General features: G+C 36.7%; 1 protein-coding gene across 1 annotated transcript in view; it reads right to left on the reverse strand.

The window, feature by feature from the left end:
* Nucleotides 1-14,948, reverse strand: part of utp20 (UTP20 small subunit processome component) — a 28,779-nt gene extending 13,831 nt beyond the window's left edge. The window contains exons 1-28 of the mRNA XM_083528964.1: nt 14,758-14,948; nt 14,507-14,587; nt 14,012-14,078; nt 13,800-13,932; nt 12,355-12,543; nt 12,120-12,201; nt 11,899-12,036; nt 11,416-11,571; nt 11,031-11,177; nt 10,765-10,899; nt 10,579-10,656; nt 9,121-9,299; nt 8,818-8,952; nt 8,645-8,733; nt 7,943-8,048; nt 7,687-7,837; nt 7,534-7,596; nt 6,445-6,603; nt 6,282-6,358; nt 6,107-6,186; nt 4,664-4,934; nt 4,367-4,567; nt 2,721-2,811; nt 2,554-2,639; nt 1,978-2,103; nt 1,724-1,890; nt 995-1,203; nt 579-722 (exon numbers count right to left, since the gene is read on the reverse strand). Of these exons, the coding sequence (XP_083385090.1) occupies nt 579-722; nt 995-1,203; nt 1,724-1,890; nt 1,978-2,103; nt 2,554-2,639; nt 2,721-2,811; nt 4,367-4,567; nt 4,664-4,934; nt 6,107-6,186; nt 6,282-6,358; nt 6,445-6,603; nt 7,534-7,596; nt 7,687-7,837; nt 7,943-8,048; nt 8,645-8,733; nt 8,818-8,952; nt 9,121-9,299; nt 10,579-10,656; nt 10,765-10,899; nt 11,031-11,177; nt 11,416-11,571; nt 11,899-12,036; nt 12,120-12,201; nt 12,355-12,543; nt 13,800-13,932; nt 14,012-14,078; nt 14,507-14,587; nt 14,758-14,808 (3,591 nt within the window). The 5' untranslated portion in view covers nt 14,809-14,948. The remainder of the gene's footprint in view (nt 1-578; nt 723-994; nt 1,204-1,723; nt 1,891-1,977; nt 2,104-2,553; nt 2,640-2,720; nt 2,812-4,366; nt 4,568-4,663; nt 4,935-6,106; nt 6,187-6,281; nt 6,359-6,444; nt 6,604-7,533; nt 7,597-7,686; nt 7,838-7,942; nt 8,049-8,644; nt 8,734-8,817; nt 8,953-9,120; nt 9,300-10,578; nt 10,657-10,764; nt 10,900-11,030; nt 11,178-11,415; nt 11,572-11,898; nt 12,037-12,119; nt 12,202-12,354; nt 12,544-13,799; nt 13,933-14,011; nt 14,079-14,506; nt 14,588-14,757) is intronic.
* Between the last annotated feature and the right edge of the window lie 249 nt (nt 14,949-15,197).

The raw sequence follows: 15,197 nt of genomic DNA on the forward strand, positions 1-15,197 counted from the left end.
CCAATGACATCCACCAACTGTTGCGATCATCTTTTATGATGCTTTTCCAGGCTTATTTTACATTCTTTTCTTTCAGTATCGTTCAGCTTCTTTTAGTTCGTTTTTGATAGATTTCTCTATTCAGTGCCCTTTTCAAAAGGTAAAATGCTGTTTACTTGGGTTGAAGTCTGTTGATTGACTGGCCATTCTGAAACTCTTAACTTTTTGTTTCTCTGAAAGTTTTTGTTGCGTTGGCAGTGTGATTTTGGTGATTTTCTGTCATTGCCTTGATAATGATGAAGTTTAAACAATCATTCTAGCAGGGCACACTGGGCACAAAAAGGTGCAGGGTTCTAATTGGTTTAACCCATATGGATGATATTTTGACATACTGACATTCACCTTTTGATCTCAAACATAAACATCTTGATGATTATGTTCATGGCAAAGAATTGGCCATGCCATTTCAATACTTTTAAAGCATATGAACAGATACAGTATATGAGCATCACAATGATAACACACAAATGAACACATGCTTCAGCCTACAAGACAAAAACATAGAAGAAATATATTCGTACACACAAAGCACAATGTACCTGAGGCCAGACAATAGCGTGAAATATGGCATCAATTTCATCAGCTGTGAATTGGTATGATTCAAATTTGTCAAAGAAGTCTTGGATGCGCAGAAGTCCCAGTCGCCTCAGGTTCTTCAGGGGGCCAACACAGCCAGGTTTCAGCTACAAAGACACACAAAGCATTGAGCCTGACTTATATTCCAATTCCATAAACAGATTTAAAAGCATAATTTCTATTTATCTTTTTACCACTCTACAAACATTTTGTTTTTGGCACTTGGTTAGCAAACCTGCATTTCATATCACATGAGTCATAAAAATGTTTCCATGTAATGCGACAAGATATTATTACATATTCATTTTACACACCTCTATTAAACATAACTTATTTTTTTACTTTTGAAGCGTTCTCTAAATGGATGGTTATAGCTCACCTGCTCTCTATGTTCCAGCAGCAAGGCCACAGAGGCAGTGATGCACAGCAGAATCTGCAGTAGCTTGGGCAAGTAATTTTGTAAAAGGTGGCCCAGTTTATGCAGCACAACATCTATAATGTTGAGCAGTGCATGCTGGCGACCCAGAGGGAGCACTGAGGAGGAGTCTGTCTCAGCCATGGCCCTCTCTACTGCAGCTAGACATGTTCCTGCAGGCACCAGAGGGAACACAGACTTATTAAGTTGCATATGAAATGTTGTAGTGTATGAATTATGTATCTCTTGGAATGTGATGATATACCAGTTGCAACTGTGACAGCATATTTTATTGAGCAATATACAAAAACATGCTATTAGCATCTGTAATTACTATTATAACATTTTTCTTTAACATTCCTTTAATCCTAATTTTAAACATCCAATATGCTGCTTCTTATTTGACTAAACAATGCAGGTTTAACCTTTTTGGCTTAAATGACAAATTAGAAGATTCAATTCATAAATCTGTGCATCTAAAAAACATTATTGTGAGTACAATATTTAAAAATGAATCCGAAATATAAACTTGTTGACCATGCACTTGTTTATTGTCTGTATCGGTATACATAAAGCCTCATATCATATGTTTAAAAAAATTTTAATATTTACAGAATATGACTATATGTATCATACCTGGATTTCGTATTAGATTTAAATACTTATATTATATACACATGTATATCTGTGTACCTTGGCTGTGATGGCACACAGGATCCAGGAGCAGGTCAATAAACACAGCCAGCTCCTCTGGCCGGCAACCTGCCAGAAAGCGCAGCACGATGGAAGAGCGTGATGCAGTGGCAGCTTTGCCCTGGAACTTATTACCAACTTTAGTGCGCATCCGCCCGTACAGGATCCTATACAATGACAGCCAAGAGACCCCATTAACACCACATTCATTCACAGAAAAATTAATAATAAAAAAAAAAAAGTCTCATGCATACCTCATTAGCACAGGCATGAGTTGAGAGCGGTGCATATCCAGCACCACTGATCCCTCCTCAGAGATGTTAAAGTGAACAATCTCATCTTTGAAATGCTTGTCATCCAGTAGTCTCTCCAGATTCTCTCTGGAAAAAACAATATTACATAAAGTCTTTATAACTTAAAGACTTCATAGGAAACAAACTGAAAATCGCATTTCTTTGGCACTGCTAAAAGCCTGCAAAGTAGCTCGGAGAAGGTCACCTCTTCTTTATTATTTTTCAAAGCTGATGACAAGACTTTTTGGAAATGTGAAATGAATCCTATAATGGAGTAAAAAAGACTAACAGTAAGGCTTTTACAACTGTCAGAGTCTTGGAGCACAGTGAGCATTCCACCTTTCTTAGTGAGGACAGAAACATGAGACTTGGTTACAGATACAATCAGCATCCGCTCTGAATATAAAGGACTTTTTTCATACACAGAAAACAACCATGTCTATAACAACTCTATCAGAGTATTAATTACCGAGGTCATTACTGCATCAACAGCAATTGATGAAAGATGGAATAAGTAGACTAAAGCAGTGAACCTACTTGTAAGGAAGAATGCTTGGGTCTTTGTAAGTCATTAAGCAGTCCAGAGCTGCCTTCTGAATTTGCTGGTCCTTGTGGCACAGGAGCTAAAAAGGAGAAATTGTTGTGTTATATGTCTGCTTGTTTACCTAATAAAATAAACTGTTGATGTGGGGGAAAAATGTCACCTGTGTGTACAGCTGCAGTAATTCAGGCTCCAAGTATAAAGCTTTGGGATTGGTGAACTTGGAGAAGATCTTAAGATGTGCAATAAGTTGTCTGAAAAAGAGCGTTTTTGAAACAGAAATAAATTGCAGTCGGTACTTGCGGGTGGGTCCTAACTCCAAAAGTGCACTATATAGAAAAGGTTTGTAGAACACCTGACTATATGATTCTTATGTGAAGATTTGTGCTCATTTTGCCATAAGGGCGTTAGTACTGTCAGGTACTGATGTAGGGTGAGGAGGCTTGGAGTGTGATCCAATTCATCCTGAAGGTGTTTAAAACGGTTGAGGTCAGAGCTTTATAGTAGGACGCTCAAGATCTGTCAATCCAGCCCATGTACATCATATTTTCATTGAGGTCACATTGTGCACTGTCATGCATTGTAAAGCTGGAACAGGTTTGGGTCTCCTCGTTTGAATGAAGAGAAAACCCCAACAATTGTGTGCCTCCTACTACATTGTGGTAACAGTTTGGGGAAGAACCACATATGGCTGGAAAAGTCAGTTGTACCAATACTTTTTTCAATATAGCGTAGTTTCATTGAAAACTCTAGTTTCAAAAGACTAAACTACAAAAGAAATGTATGTAATACAATGTTGAAATGTGTTTTGTGGTGAAATGTCTAATGGACAAGATTTGTCAATTATTTACAATATTTGTGTCCATGCGTACGTTTTCTACTTAATTTCCACCTTTTAAATAATAGCCTTTCAAAAGATTCCAATCCGTTTTATTATTATTTTTTTTACAGAGACTGCCATGGTAAAAGTTGTTACCGATCTGCTGATGGCAGCTAATTCCCGGACTTACTTATATACGTATCTTACTCTATCTAAATGCCGCCTTTGACACAATTTTCCATCAAGTTCTTTTATATAGATTACGCTCTATAAGTATTACTGGTGTGCCTCTTACCTGGTTAAGATCCTATCTCTCTGGGCACACTCAATTTATCCAACATAAACATTTCAGATCATACTCCTAATCTGTTACTGCTGGTATTCCTCCAGGCTATGTTTTAGGCCCTTTTTTTTATTTATCATTTACTTATTACCTCATGGTCATTTTTTAAGGATTAATTTTAAATGCTACATGGATGACACCCAACTCTATTTGTCCTCCAAGCCTAATTGTTCTCTTCTTTCCTCCTCTCTTTTGAATTGTTTTAACTTGTTCTCCTTCATAAACTTCAATTGGTCCAGAACTCAGCTGCCTGTTTAATTACGAGAACCTCCTCCATCAGGCACATCTCCCCTGTTCTTTATCATCCACACTGGCTTCCTGTCAAATATCAAATAGAGTTCAACATTCTGCTTCTCACTTGCAAAGAGATCGTTCACCCTCATACATCTCTGACCACTTTTAAATAATGCTTTAAAACTCATCTGTTCAGATTTCCTGATTAATTGTAATAGTTAAATAGCTGTTTGTTTGGTTTTATAATTTTATTTTGCTGTATGATGTCCTTGAGTGTTTTGAAAGGCGCCTTTAAAAATGTATTATTATTATTATTATTATTAATTTTTATTATTATTATTACGAATACATGGTAGTTTTTGCTGGCTAAATGAATCCACTAGTGCATATAAGAACAATTGATAGTTCCTACTTGGCTGCAGCTCTCCTTGGTATTTTTTTCCCAGCTTGTTGGGACTCATCCTCCACTTCTACTTCTTCTTCTTCTTCCTCCAAATCTTTCATCTTCACATCCTCCTTTTCACTCTCAGATGTGATTTGTGTGGATCTGTGGCTAATCTTCATTAGATTCTGAACCGGAGCTACTAGCAGGTCAGCAGGATAGAACTCATTCCTATCAGCAAATCAAGACAAGTGTCAATCATCTGGATTATGGTTAGCCGTAAATATTTTTAATCCTCACATGACCAAATGCAACTTAAACACACACCTGATGAAGCGCAGCAGCAGTGGGCTGAGCTCTCTGCTCCGCGGTTCCACTCTGTCAGGGAACTGGCTCATGGCTCTCCACAGCAAGTTACGATAGTTAGTGAAGTCTGTGCGATCACTATGGCTGTTTACCTGCTCCAACTGCTCCAGAAACAGACAACCAACATCACCGCTGCAGATCACATCTGTCCCTGGACCCAGCATTGAACCTTCACCATCATCATCCTCCTCCTCCTCCTCCTCATCCTGCTGCTGCTGCTGAAGCTCATCCTCTGACATAAAAAAGCCAATTATATGTCATTTACAACCCTAAATTTGCCATGACAATTTTGTATAAATCCATTTAAATTGACATGACATTCTAAACAATTAAAACTAATTTACATAAAGTGTAAATGTATATGATAAAAAAAATGCTCTAGGATCAGAAGTCTAAACCTCACTTAAAAAAAAAGATTGATAAGATCTTCGGATAAATATGCACCCTCTCATCCATCCTTCCCAAATATCTAACTCACAACTGTAACAGATTGGCAGATTTGCCAGATTTGGCAGATTTTGGAATCAAGTCAGATTCCAAAAAAAAATTTCACTGTCATATGTGCCGTGTGCCTAAAATGCAAAATTGGCAAATCACACACAAACTGGCTTTATACATGTTGTAGCCCAGGCACACTTTAGGATGTGCTATTACTAGGGGTGTAACAGTACACGTTTTAGTAACGACCTTTTTTGGTACAGGGCTTTCGGCAATCCTCTTTACGTGCATTTGTTTAACGCATGCTTGACCACTCTAAACTGTCCAAAGCGCTAGTGTTAGCCGCTATGGATTCTTTAGCATTTCATGTCCAGCTTCAAGAATTTCTCTTAAAAAGAGAAAATCCTGACAACTCCACATATTGGGGGAGTGAATGAACGAAGAATGTAAAGATTTAAGACATTTGTTCTAGTATTCTGTATACAAGTATTCTGAAATAAGTAGAACAGTTAAGTAGAACACATCTTAAAAAAATTAAAAATTAAAATGTAAAAAAAAAAAAAAAACACACACACACACACACACACACATCTGTATTACCCCATGTCCAACAAATATAAATATTTAGTAGAACAATTTAATTTTTGGCAATTTAATTAATTACTCAATTCAATCAATTAAATTTTTAAAAAGTGTATTGCATTAATTTGATTTATTCTATTTTATTTTTTATAAAATATTATTTTATCGTGAATTTTGTGTACTGTTACATCCCAAGCTGTTTAGAGAAACTGATTTTAAGGAAAATATATATTTTTTAATTATTATTTATTTTTGGCATCGCACCACCCTGGCATGGGTTACTTTCCTAACACACAATCTGTTTAAATCAAAATCATCCTCCAAAGTCAATTCAGCCATTCACAGATGTACTATTTAACTGTAATTAAAACAAACAAAAAACACCTGCCAGACCAGCAACCATCTCCAAATGTTCACAGTAAACGTTCCAGAACTCTTTGTTGTCCATATCTCTGGCATGGGACCTAAAACAAAAAATAAAAATATATTAATTCAATAGCAAAAACCAAACAGTACCGCTATTAGAGGCTTTGTGCTAATGTTCTGGTGGTGCACTTACGCCAGAAGGTCAATAACAGCATCCCATAACGGTCTGAAATTAACAAACAGCATTGCAATGAGGTACCGCAGGGGAACCTGTGAAAACACAGACATCAGTACTGGTATCCCTAAAACACTCCTGCTTCCTGTGTAAGTCTTATATAAGCAGATGTGTTGTATACCGGATGGAAAGGCCCTTTAGGGAGGCATGGCTGCACTAGATCATGACGCAGTTTACGCAAATGTAGCAGCTTCTCTCTGTAATCCTGCACTGTGGCTGGAACCTGCTCGGCCTGCAGGCAGATGGCAAACACCGTCTGTGTGCTTGAGCTGTCGTCTCCCTGCAAACACAAAAATTCTTTAATTCTAAAACCTTTTTCTTTTGCTAGTGACACAGTGGTGAGTTTGTGTTTATATTAATAAACTCCTTCAAATATGTTTTAATTTTGGTATGACAGAAGATGATTTTTTTTTATTTAAATGGACAAGAATCTGTGATTAAAAACATTGAACCTGTTTTACGGACAAGCAAACATTGTGTTACCAGAAGGTCTTTTCTCCCTGCTGCTATTAGACTTTACAACCAAAGCTGTTCCCAGTAAAACCAGTCACCAAAATACAACACTGTTATTACTTTTTAAGCTGTGCAATAACATTATCTGTGTGCAATATTACATGAATCATGTACAATATTATGTGCAATATTACCCGCAATTACGTGCAATACCACCTTGAAATATTACTTGAAACGCATACTTTTTTTTCTCCCCCTATTTGTATTTATACATTGTAACTGTGTATATACTGTTATTGTAGTATATGTATATTTCTCTTTTCCATATATTTGCATTTATTTTTATTTATTTATTCGTTATTATTATTACTGTTATTATTATTTGTTTTTATTTCTCTTTTTTTATTTTTTTGTATATTCTTTTTTATATATTTGCATCTATTTTTATTTCTTTGTCTTGCTGCTGTAACATAGAAATTTCCCCACTGTGGGACAAATAAAGGTTTATCTTATCTTATCTTATCTTATCTTATAAACAGTTTAAACCCATTCAATTGGAGACATTTATTGAAACACTGCTGTAATATAGAAGCAATAAAACGCCTCTGGGTAAAAGTACACTACACAGGATTCTTAGAAATGAACGTTTATCGTACCTACAGAATGAAAGGAAGTAATAAATGTTCTGTATATTTGATATAATGACAATAAAACAATCACATTTGTGAATAAAGAGTGATTACTAATAAAACACTACCTCTGCTGGCTTTGGAAGCTCTGCCTCAAAGTGGGACATAATTCTTAACGTCAGGAGGCGAATCTGAAGAGGTTAAAAATTGTTACTCACTATACAATTAACATAAAAAATATATATTTGTAGAATCCTAAACTCTTGAAAAGCAAACTCTACCTTTGAGATGTTAGACGAAAAATTGGAACGCAACATCTGATATAGCTCTTGTAGTGAGTTGTGAGACAGCTGGGCTGAGCATCCATTGAGAGAGAGTCTTGTGTAGTACAGGTCAACCAGCAGCAGGGCAGAAAGATCAGTGGGAAACTTCCTGTTTAAAACAACAAATGACTCGCTTACGAATAATGTCCATACAAGCAGAATTTAACTAGAGGGTTTTTTTGTTTGTTTTTGTACAGAAATTACAAGCACTTACTCTATAATGGAGCGGACGAGCTCATCTGGGAGCAGGGACCACACAAGCGCAGTTTCCTTAAAGCTCAGCAGTGTGGTTAGAGCCTGTCGTGCCACAAACAGCCCACCTGATGGAACATAAGATCATGAGAAAAACACTACATCCTCTCAAATAGAGCTGAACAATTAATCATTATCATTGCATGCACTGTTTGCCACCATTGCTAAATTTGACCAGTAAAATATACAAACCAAATCCAATTCTATTATATACACATTAAATACTAAAAAAAACTGCTTACTGCACAAACTAAACAATGGCACACAAACACGTGGGGAATTTCTTAGAGGAGATTGTACTTCAGATATTAAAAGTGTGGCTAGAGAAGAAACAGGGTGTTTATAGCTGCTATAACCTAAGTGATGACATGAACTAATGTTAAAGTATAAAAGTTTATATTCAATTCAATGTTATTTGTATAGTTTTTTTTTTTTAGAAATGAACACTAGCACATTGCAGCCTTACAATAATAAATAGATGAAGAATATGCATTTTAAATACATAAATTATATTTAAAAAGTGACACCCATTAATACATTCTTGTAATTGTTTTTCCTGTGATCAACAGAAATAAAACACATTGGAACAAGCTGTTATTCAAAAGTAAGAAAAAAAACCAGCTAAGCATTGATAATGTTTAACTAACGTGCACTGTACACTGACCTCTTCCGAGTTTTTCACTGTGCACCTCATGTAACAGTCGGTTCAACAGGGCAGTGAGAGGAGGAATCACGCTTGCTGCCTCCAGAGGCCTGTAAGACCATGTTCATATTAGCACAAATACAGCACACACGAGCCCACAATGATGCAGGTGTTGGGTTGAGGAGTGTTCTTGCCTGAGGTGAGGAAGAAGCACCAGGGCCGCCCAGATTTGAGAGAGATCTGAGAATATCTTATCTTCTGGGACATCTATGAGGGACAGAATGAGCGGAGGAACACATGCTGCCTGTCCCTTATTCACCCCATACAACCTGTAAAAAACACAACATACTAAAATCATTCATTAAAACAGACATGTGCACTGGGGTGCTTTAGTGTAGAGGCCCCTGACTCTTTGTTAGGTCTTATTCAGGTCGGTGGTCCACCAGTTGTCATTCCAAAAGAATAAATCCACACTACCCAGAAGCCCCTGGTCTTACCCTCCAGACTGCCCAGTGAAGATCAGTGGGTACTTCTCAAAGGCCATTGAGCCATCAGTAGGAGGCTGTGCTTTAACCAGGATTAGCCTGACTAGCACCTCCAGAGCCATCAGTCTGCTCACAGAGTCATCACTGGAGAAAAGCTGCTCCACAAACTGTAGCATGCTGGGCAGGAACAGCTAGAAAAAACAACAACATGCACATTAAATCTAGGCTTATATTCGAATAAAAAGGTCTGCAAATTGAACTATACTGCCAACTAATACACTGCTTTCAGAACTGTATGAAATGTGCATTTTAATGTTCATATTCATAAATGGCAAATAGCAAAAATACTGTAGAAAATATGTGGTATTCCTACGGTTGGCTTTGGCTCCACAGTCCAGATTTAGAGATTTGTGAGGAATATACAGAAAAAAACAGCCACACTTTGTGATGACAATGAAGATACCGTAATTTCCGGACTATTAAGCCGCACCCACTGAATTTTTTACATTTTTTTGAACATAAATACGCCGCACCTGTCTATAAGACGAAGGTGCCTACACACTGAAACTAATGAACTTTACACAGGCTTTAACGACAGTGTCTGTTACACGGCTTGTATCTAAACAGTAGCCTACAAAGAAAGTCATTGTTCACTGTCTTCCTCCTTCCTTTCACAACTATTTCTCTCGGCAGTTTCTCTTTTGGCATCGTCGTGCGTTTAAAAATCACCATCGGTGAATCTTTTCTCCCGATGCCGTGCAGCTCAGAACACAGGTGAAGTGTTTTTTCATGCCCGGTTGTTTTCAGCGTGACAAATGATTCGCATTTTCTGTAGACAGTCCGAGAGAGCGGCAGGTCAAACGTCAGAGGAACCACATCCATATTTATGATGTGTTGCGGCCCGATTCAGTGGGAGCGCATCTGATTTAATATAAAGAGTTTCATTGGTTCACCTGAACCCGTTCTGCAATTTCATTGGTCTAATGTTATGGGTCTCAGGTTTTTGGCTTGAAGTTTGTGAAAAAGGAAAAACCCAGGAAAAATCCATAAATTAGCCGCTTCATTGTTTAAGCCGCTGGGTTCAAAACGTGGGGAAAAAGTAGCGGCTTATAGTCCGGAAAATACGGTAAATATGAATTGATTTTTAGTCGTTCAAAGCCTTATTGTCTAGTCAAACAAAATATCCAGTCCAATGCAATCATGTGTTCCTTGATTGCATAGCTATCTTTTATCTTATCTCCTAATATTTAAAACAACTATAAATAAATATCCACTTTCTAATAAATTTACATTTTAGTAAAGCTGAGAAAGTGTTCACATGATGTAAACAGTATAAAATGTTCTCATAATGTAGTGAAATAACATTTATGTAATGTCTCAAGCATTAAATACATTGAAATACTTAAAACCTCTTTTCACAGGGGCACCATTTTCATCTGCCCGAAACATTTTATTCTTTCACAGACTGACCTGCTCAAATTGCTTCATACTAAACATGTCTTTGGCAAACGACAAAATAAGATCTCGATCAATCCCACTGGTGAAGACCTAAAAGAACAAGTGAAAATGATTGGGTCACTGGGACATATTCAAGAATACACAAAACATTATATGCACAGAGTATGAATATGTGTACGAATGTGCATGCATACACACTTTTTTCAAAAGTTCTTGAATCAAACTAGCTGGTAAAGACAGGTTCTCTCCAAGCAGAAAGGATGAGATCACTTGAAGCAGCAAACTGTGGCAGGAGTAGGACAGACCTCGAGTCTGGACCAGCTGAAGAAGCAACTACAAGAGCAAAAACAACAACAAAAAAACAATAAAAAAAAAAACTGTTACACAGCAACATCCTAAAGATTTTGTATAAACATGGAAATAAGATCACCCACAATAGAACGGGTAAATCTGTACACATGTACCTCACAGACAGACTGTGGCTTGGTGATCTTGGCTCCTTTTCTGTGCTCTACCACCGTGTGGTAAATAAACAAGATTCTTTCAATGTGCTCACTGACTTGGTCAGAATGCCCTGCCTCCACCTTCGGGATCAAGTCTTTCACACAAGCCTGAGCAGAAAAAAAATAATAAATGGGTAGAAATAAAGTAACAACAGCATATACAAGAACCATTTCATTTGCCTATGAAAAAAATTATGTGCAGTTAATTCACTATTTCAACAGCTAAGATCAGTTGCAGTTCAATAGTGTGTGCCTCACAAAAAAAGGTTTCTGCAAAGGATTTCTTAAAAAAGCAAAACTCCATGTTTTTCTATGTATTGTTTATAAGCATGCAAACAGTCTTTACCTGCAACGAATCCCAAAGAACCAGGAAGTTTTCCTTTGTGACATAATCGGCTGAAGACTCGGCCATGTGATCGAGAGCCTCTTTAATGGCATCCCAGGGCAGAGGAACGTCTTCTCCCCCAGATGGGCCGAGTTTCTGGAGTGCTATTGGTAAAGCCTAGGACAGAAATGAGCATTATATGACAAATGCAGCTGTTTTAATCATAATTCTGCTTCAGTGCTGGAAAACAGCAACACAATGTTATAATAAATAACCACAGATAAAACATTGGGTAATATAACAATGCTGCGCTGGTCTGACTATCGCAGGTGTCATCAGTGCTTTCAGTCTTTTCTTTTTACTTGTTAATAATATAAATCTCTCTGTTTTGTGTAACCACAATAATGAGGTCATATTGCAGAGCTACAGTGGCGATCATATCAGAGAAAAACAACCTGTAAAAGCAACATTAATTATCAAGCTAGGCTTATCTACTAGACCTACTGTGTTGGTACAAGAGTGGAACATATTGCAGACTCCTTTACACATCTCAAAGATGAGCTGCCCGACCCCCTGTGCTTTCTGAGGACACTGTTCCAGATCCACAAACATCAGTGTGAACAGGGCATCATAATCTGGAACCTGAAGAACACAGACATAACACCTGTTCGTTATACTGCATATCCACCACTATGTAAGAGTGTCTCATCTCCAGCATCTCTTACCTTCCTCATTAAAAAGGAAAAACTCTCGGCTGCAAAGTTACGGATGTGCTCTTTCTTGTGTGCCAGAAGTTTACTGTAAAGACTGTAGACAAACATGAAAACAGTTTGACCACCACTCACACCAACCAGTCTAAAGTAAATCTATAAGCAAATGCTGTAATGCAAACTTTTATTCCACCGTTCGACAACACACGTCTCACACTTTTCTACTCAGCTCCTTTGCTCTTCCTCTCACCTGTAGATCTTGTTCATATCCTTCACCATCAGCCTCCATAAGTACTTATACAGGTAGGAGAGGCAGGTAAAGGCCCACTCCAGCACCTCAGTATCCTGGGTCTCAAGCAGTGAGGTGATGATGACGAAGAAGTCAGGAAAGTGAGGGTAAAAATCTGTCTGAAGGTCGCGTGCAAACTGGACCACGAGGCTATGAAAAGAGGACGTGATTAATGTTCTCGATCCTCACATCGATTTATGTAGTTGATATTTCTCTTTGCAATTCCATTGGATTTTGTTATTTGTATTAAAACATTTCCTATGAAATATGATTATGTACAATCATATATATATATATATATATATATATATATATATATATATATATATAATATATATATATATATATATATATATATATATATATATATATATATATATATATATATATATACACACACACACACACAAATTAAAGTCATTAGAAACCCTTAACTGTTGTAATTATTCTAGTAAAAAATCATGTGGAGACACTCAGGAAAATAATGAAGTTTTACTTTTAAAAAATCCAACATTAAGAATACTGTTGCATTCACTGCTAGGAATCAGCAACTTATTCATTCTGAAATATTCTATTTTTTAACCAAAACACTTGACATGCTTTGATCTTTTTTTATTGTTTTTAGCAGGAGTAGCCATATTTAAAATGAGCCACCTATACAATAACATTGTTTCAGTTGAAATCCAGAACAACCTTATGCTAATCAGACAGTCCAACAAGCATTAGTTGATTGATTGGTCCAAAGATGTTGATTCATTTTAGCAGCATATCTAATATTAAAGCTGGCAAATTAAATCAGAGGCTTTTACTAATGTGCTCAGTGTAAGATCATGTTTCTGTAATAACAGTGTATTCAGGAACCTGTGTTAAAAATGCGCCACATAACTGGATTACAAATGGTTATAATCTTTTGTATTGTGAGTGGGTGAGGTTTTCTAAAAAAAAAAAAGGGGAGGTTAAATAGGAAGTGGTAGCTCAGTGGTTATGGTTCTCTATTAAAGATTGGAAGATTGGGGGTTTGAGTCCTAGCACTGCCAGTGTTGGGCCCTTGAGCAACCCCCCTTAACCCTCTCTACCCCAGGGATGTTGTATCGTGGCTGACTCTGCACTCTGACCCTAACTCCCTAACAAGCTGGGATACATGAAGAATGAATCTTTTTTTAATGAATCTTACTAACTTTGAGAGAGCAAAATAAGTGCTGTTAAAGAAACACAATTGTATAAGAAGTGGTACTAAAATAAAAACATATCATTATCTCTTTATCCTTAATTGTGGTATTTTCTTTATTGTCCTGTCTAATAGCATTATGGGGCAACAAAAGTAAAAAAAATAAATATATATATATATATATATATATATATATATATATATATATATATATATATATATATATATAAAAGCTTACTCGAGAAGTGGTTGGTAAGCGTGGCTGTTCTTCACCATCAGATGAGTCTTCAGACTCTCCACTATGCCATTTTGGTGAAACACCAACATGTGGAAGGACTGACTCTTGTAGGAAACCTCCTTCTTAAAGGCCGCTGTAAGGGGGAGATACATTATTCAAAACCAGAATCAAATCTTGATATTTACATCCCACCAGAATAAAACGAGACGTACTGTAGTGATCTGTCTGGTTCAGGTCCCTCCATTTCATCAAACCTTCAAAGAAGTAGGTGTCTACCTCCTGGTATGAGAGAAAAACATATACACTGAGTTATAACGAGTTCAGATCAACAATATAACACTGAAGAAAGCATTATCTGCCCTCTACACATGAATTCTGACTCGACACTGATTCCTTAGACAAAATCTTTTGCGATTATTTGTGAGGATTAAATCACAGCGGATGCGTCTGTTGAAATTTAGGACCAGGTATGGAGGAGCTATGAACACCAAAGCCAACAGCAACTGTATTTTTTTTATAGCAATTTAAAAGTCAGTAGAGAGCAATAAAGTTAGATAGTTTACATAAAACAGATCCTTATATTTTACATATTAAACTGTTTCCCCTATTCTGCTTTAAGACTATGTTTTATATCAGTCAGATCAACTCATTACTACTTTAATTGTCAATTGATCGACTGTGTGATGAATATTGCGGTGAAATCCAACCTCAGAGTAACTTCCAGTCCGATCAATCCGATGGATCACATCGATGTTCACATTCGCGAGTCTTTCAGAAAATGTGAGGAACTGCAAAGAAATAAGGAAAACATTCTCCAAATACAGCAGATGTACTGTGGAAACTACTGGATTGCACCTTATTACACGTGTATTACATGATAACACGTTAAAACATTATAAAAAACACGTTTATTTTAACACATGGTGCAGTTTTCCCCATGCAGCTCACTTTATCTTACCCGATACGTGTTCTCTGATTTGTGAGAGAGCGGTTTGGCCTTTAACTTCATTTTCTTGTCTGTTCTGTAGTAACAATTCAGGAGAGAGAAGAAGAAGAAGAAAAAAACGATTTTAAAAACAAATATTTTTCATGTTTAGTAAGGGAACTGTTGCTGCACACGCCGTGTCAGGACGCCGCCATTTTGGAAGATGTCTTCAAAATAAAGGTCCTCGAAAAAACAGCGTGATTATGTTCCTTTTCTCTAAAAAATACATTATATACATAATATATATAAACAGGTTTTTCTTTACACCAAATTTTTATTTTACACTACAAATTTAATTTTAAAATACGTGAACAGTTTATATTCTTATTAATAACTCAATAAAACGAACAACCACCAATCGAACAATTCAACTGTATTTTGCACATCAGTGTGGCTGCACATGCAAACCCTCC

Source organism: Silurus aristotelis (assembly GCF_946808225.1).
Source record: "Silurus aristotelis genome assembly, chromosome: 24".
In the NCBI taxonomy this organism is placed as follows: domain Eukaryota; kingdom Metazoa; phylum Chordata; class Actinopteri; order Siluriformes; family Siluridae; genus Silurus; species Silurus aristotelis.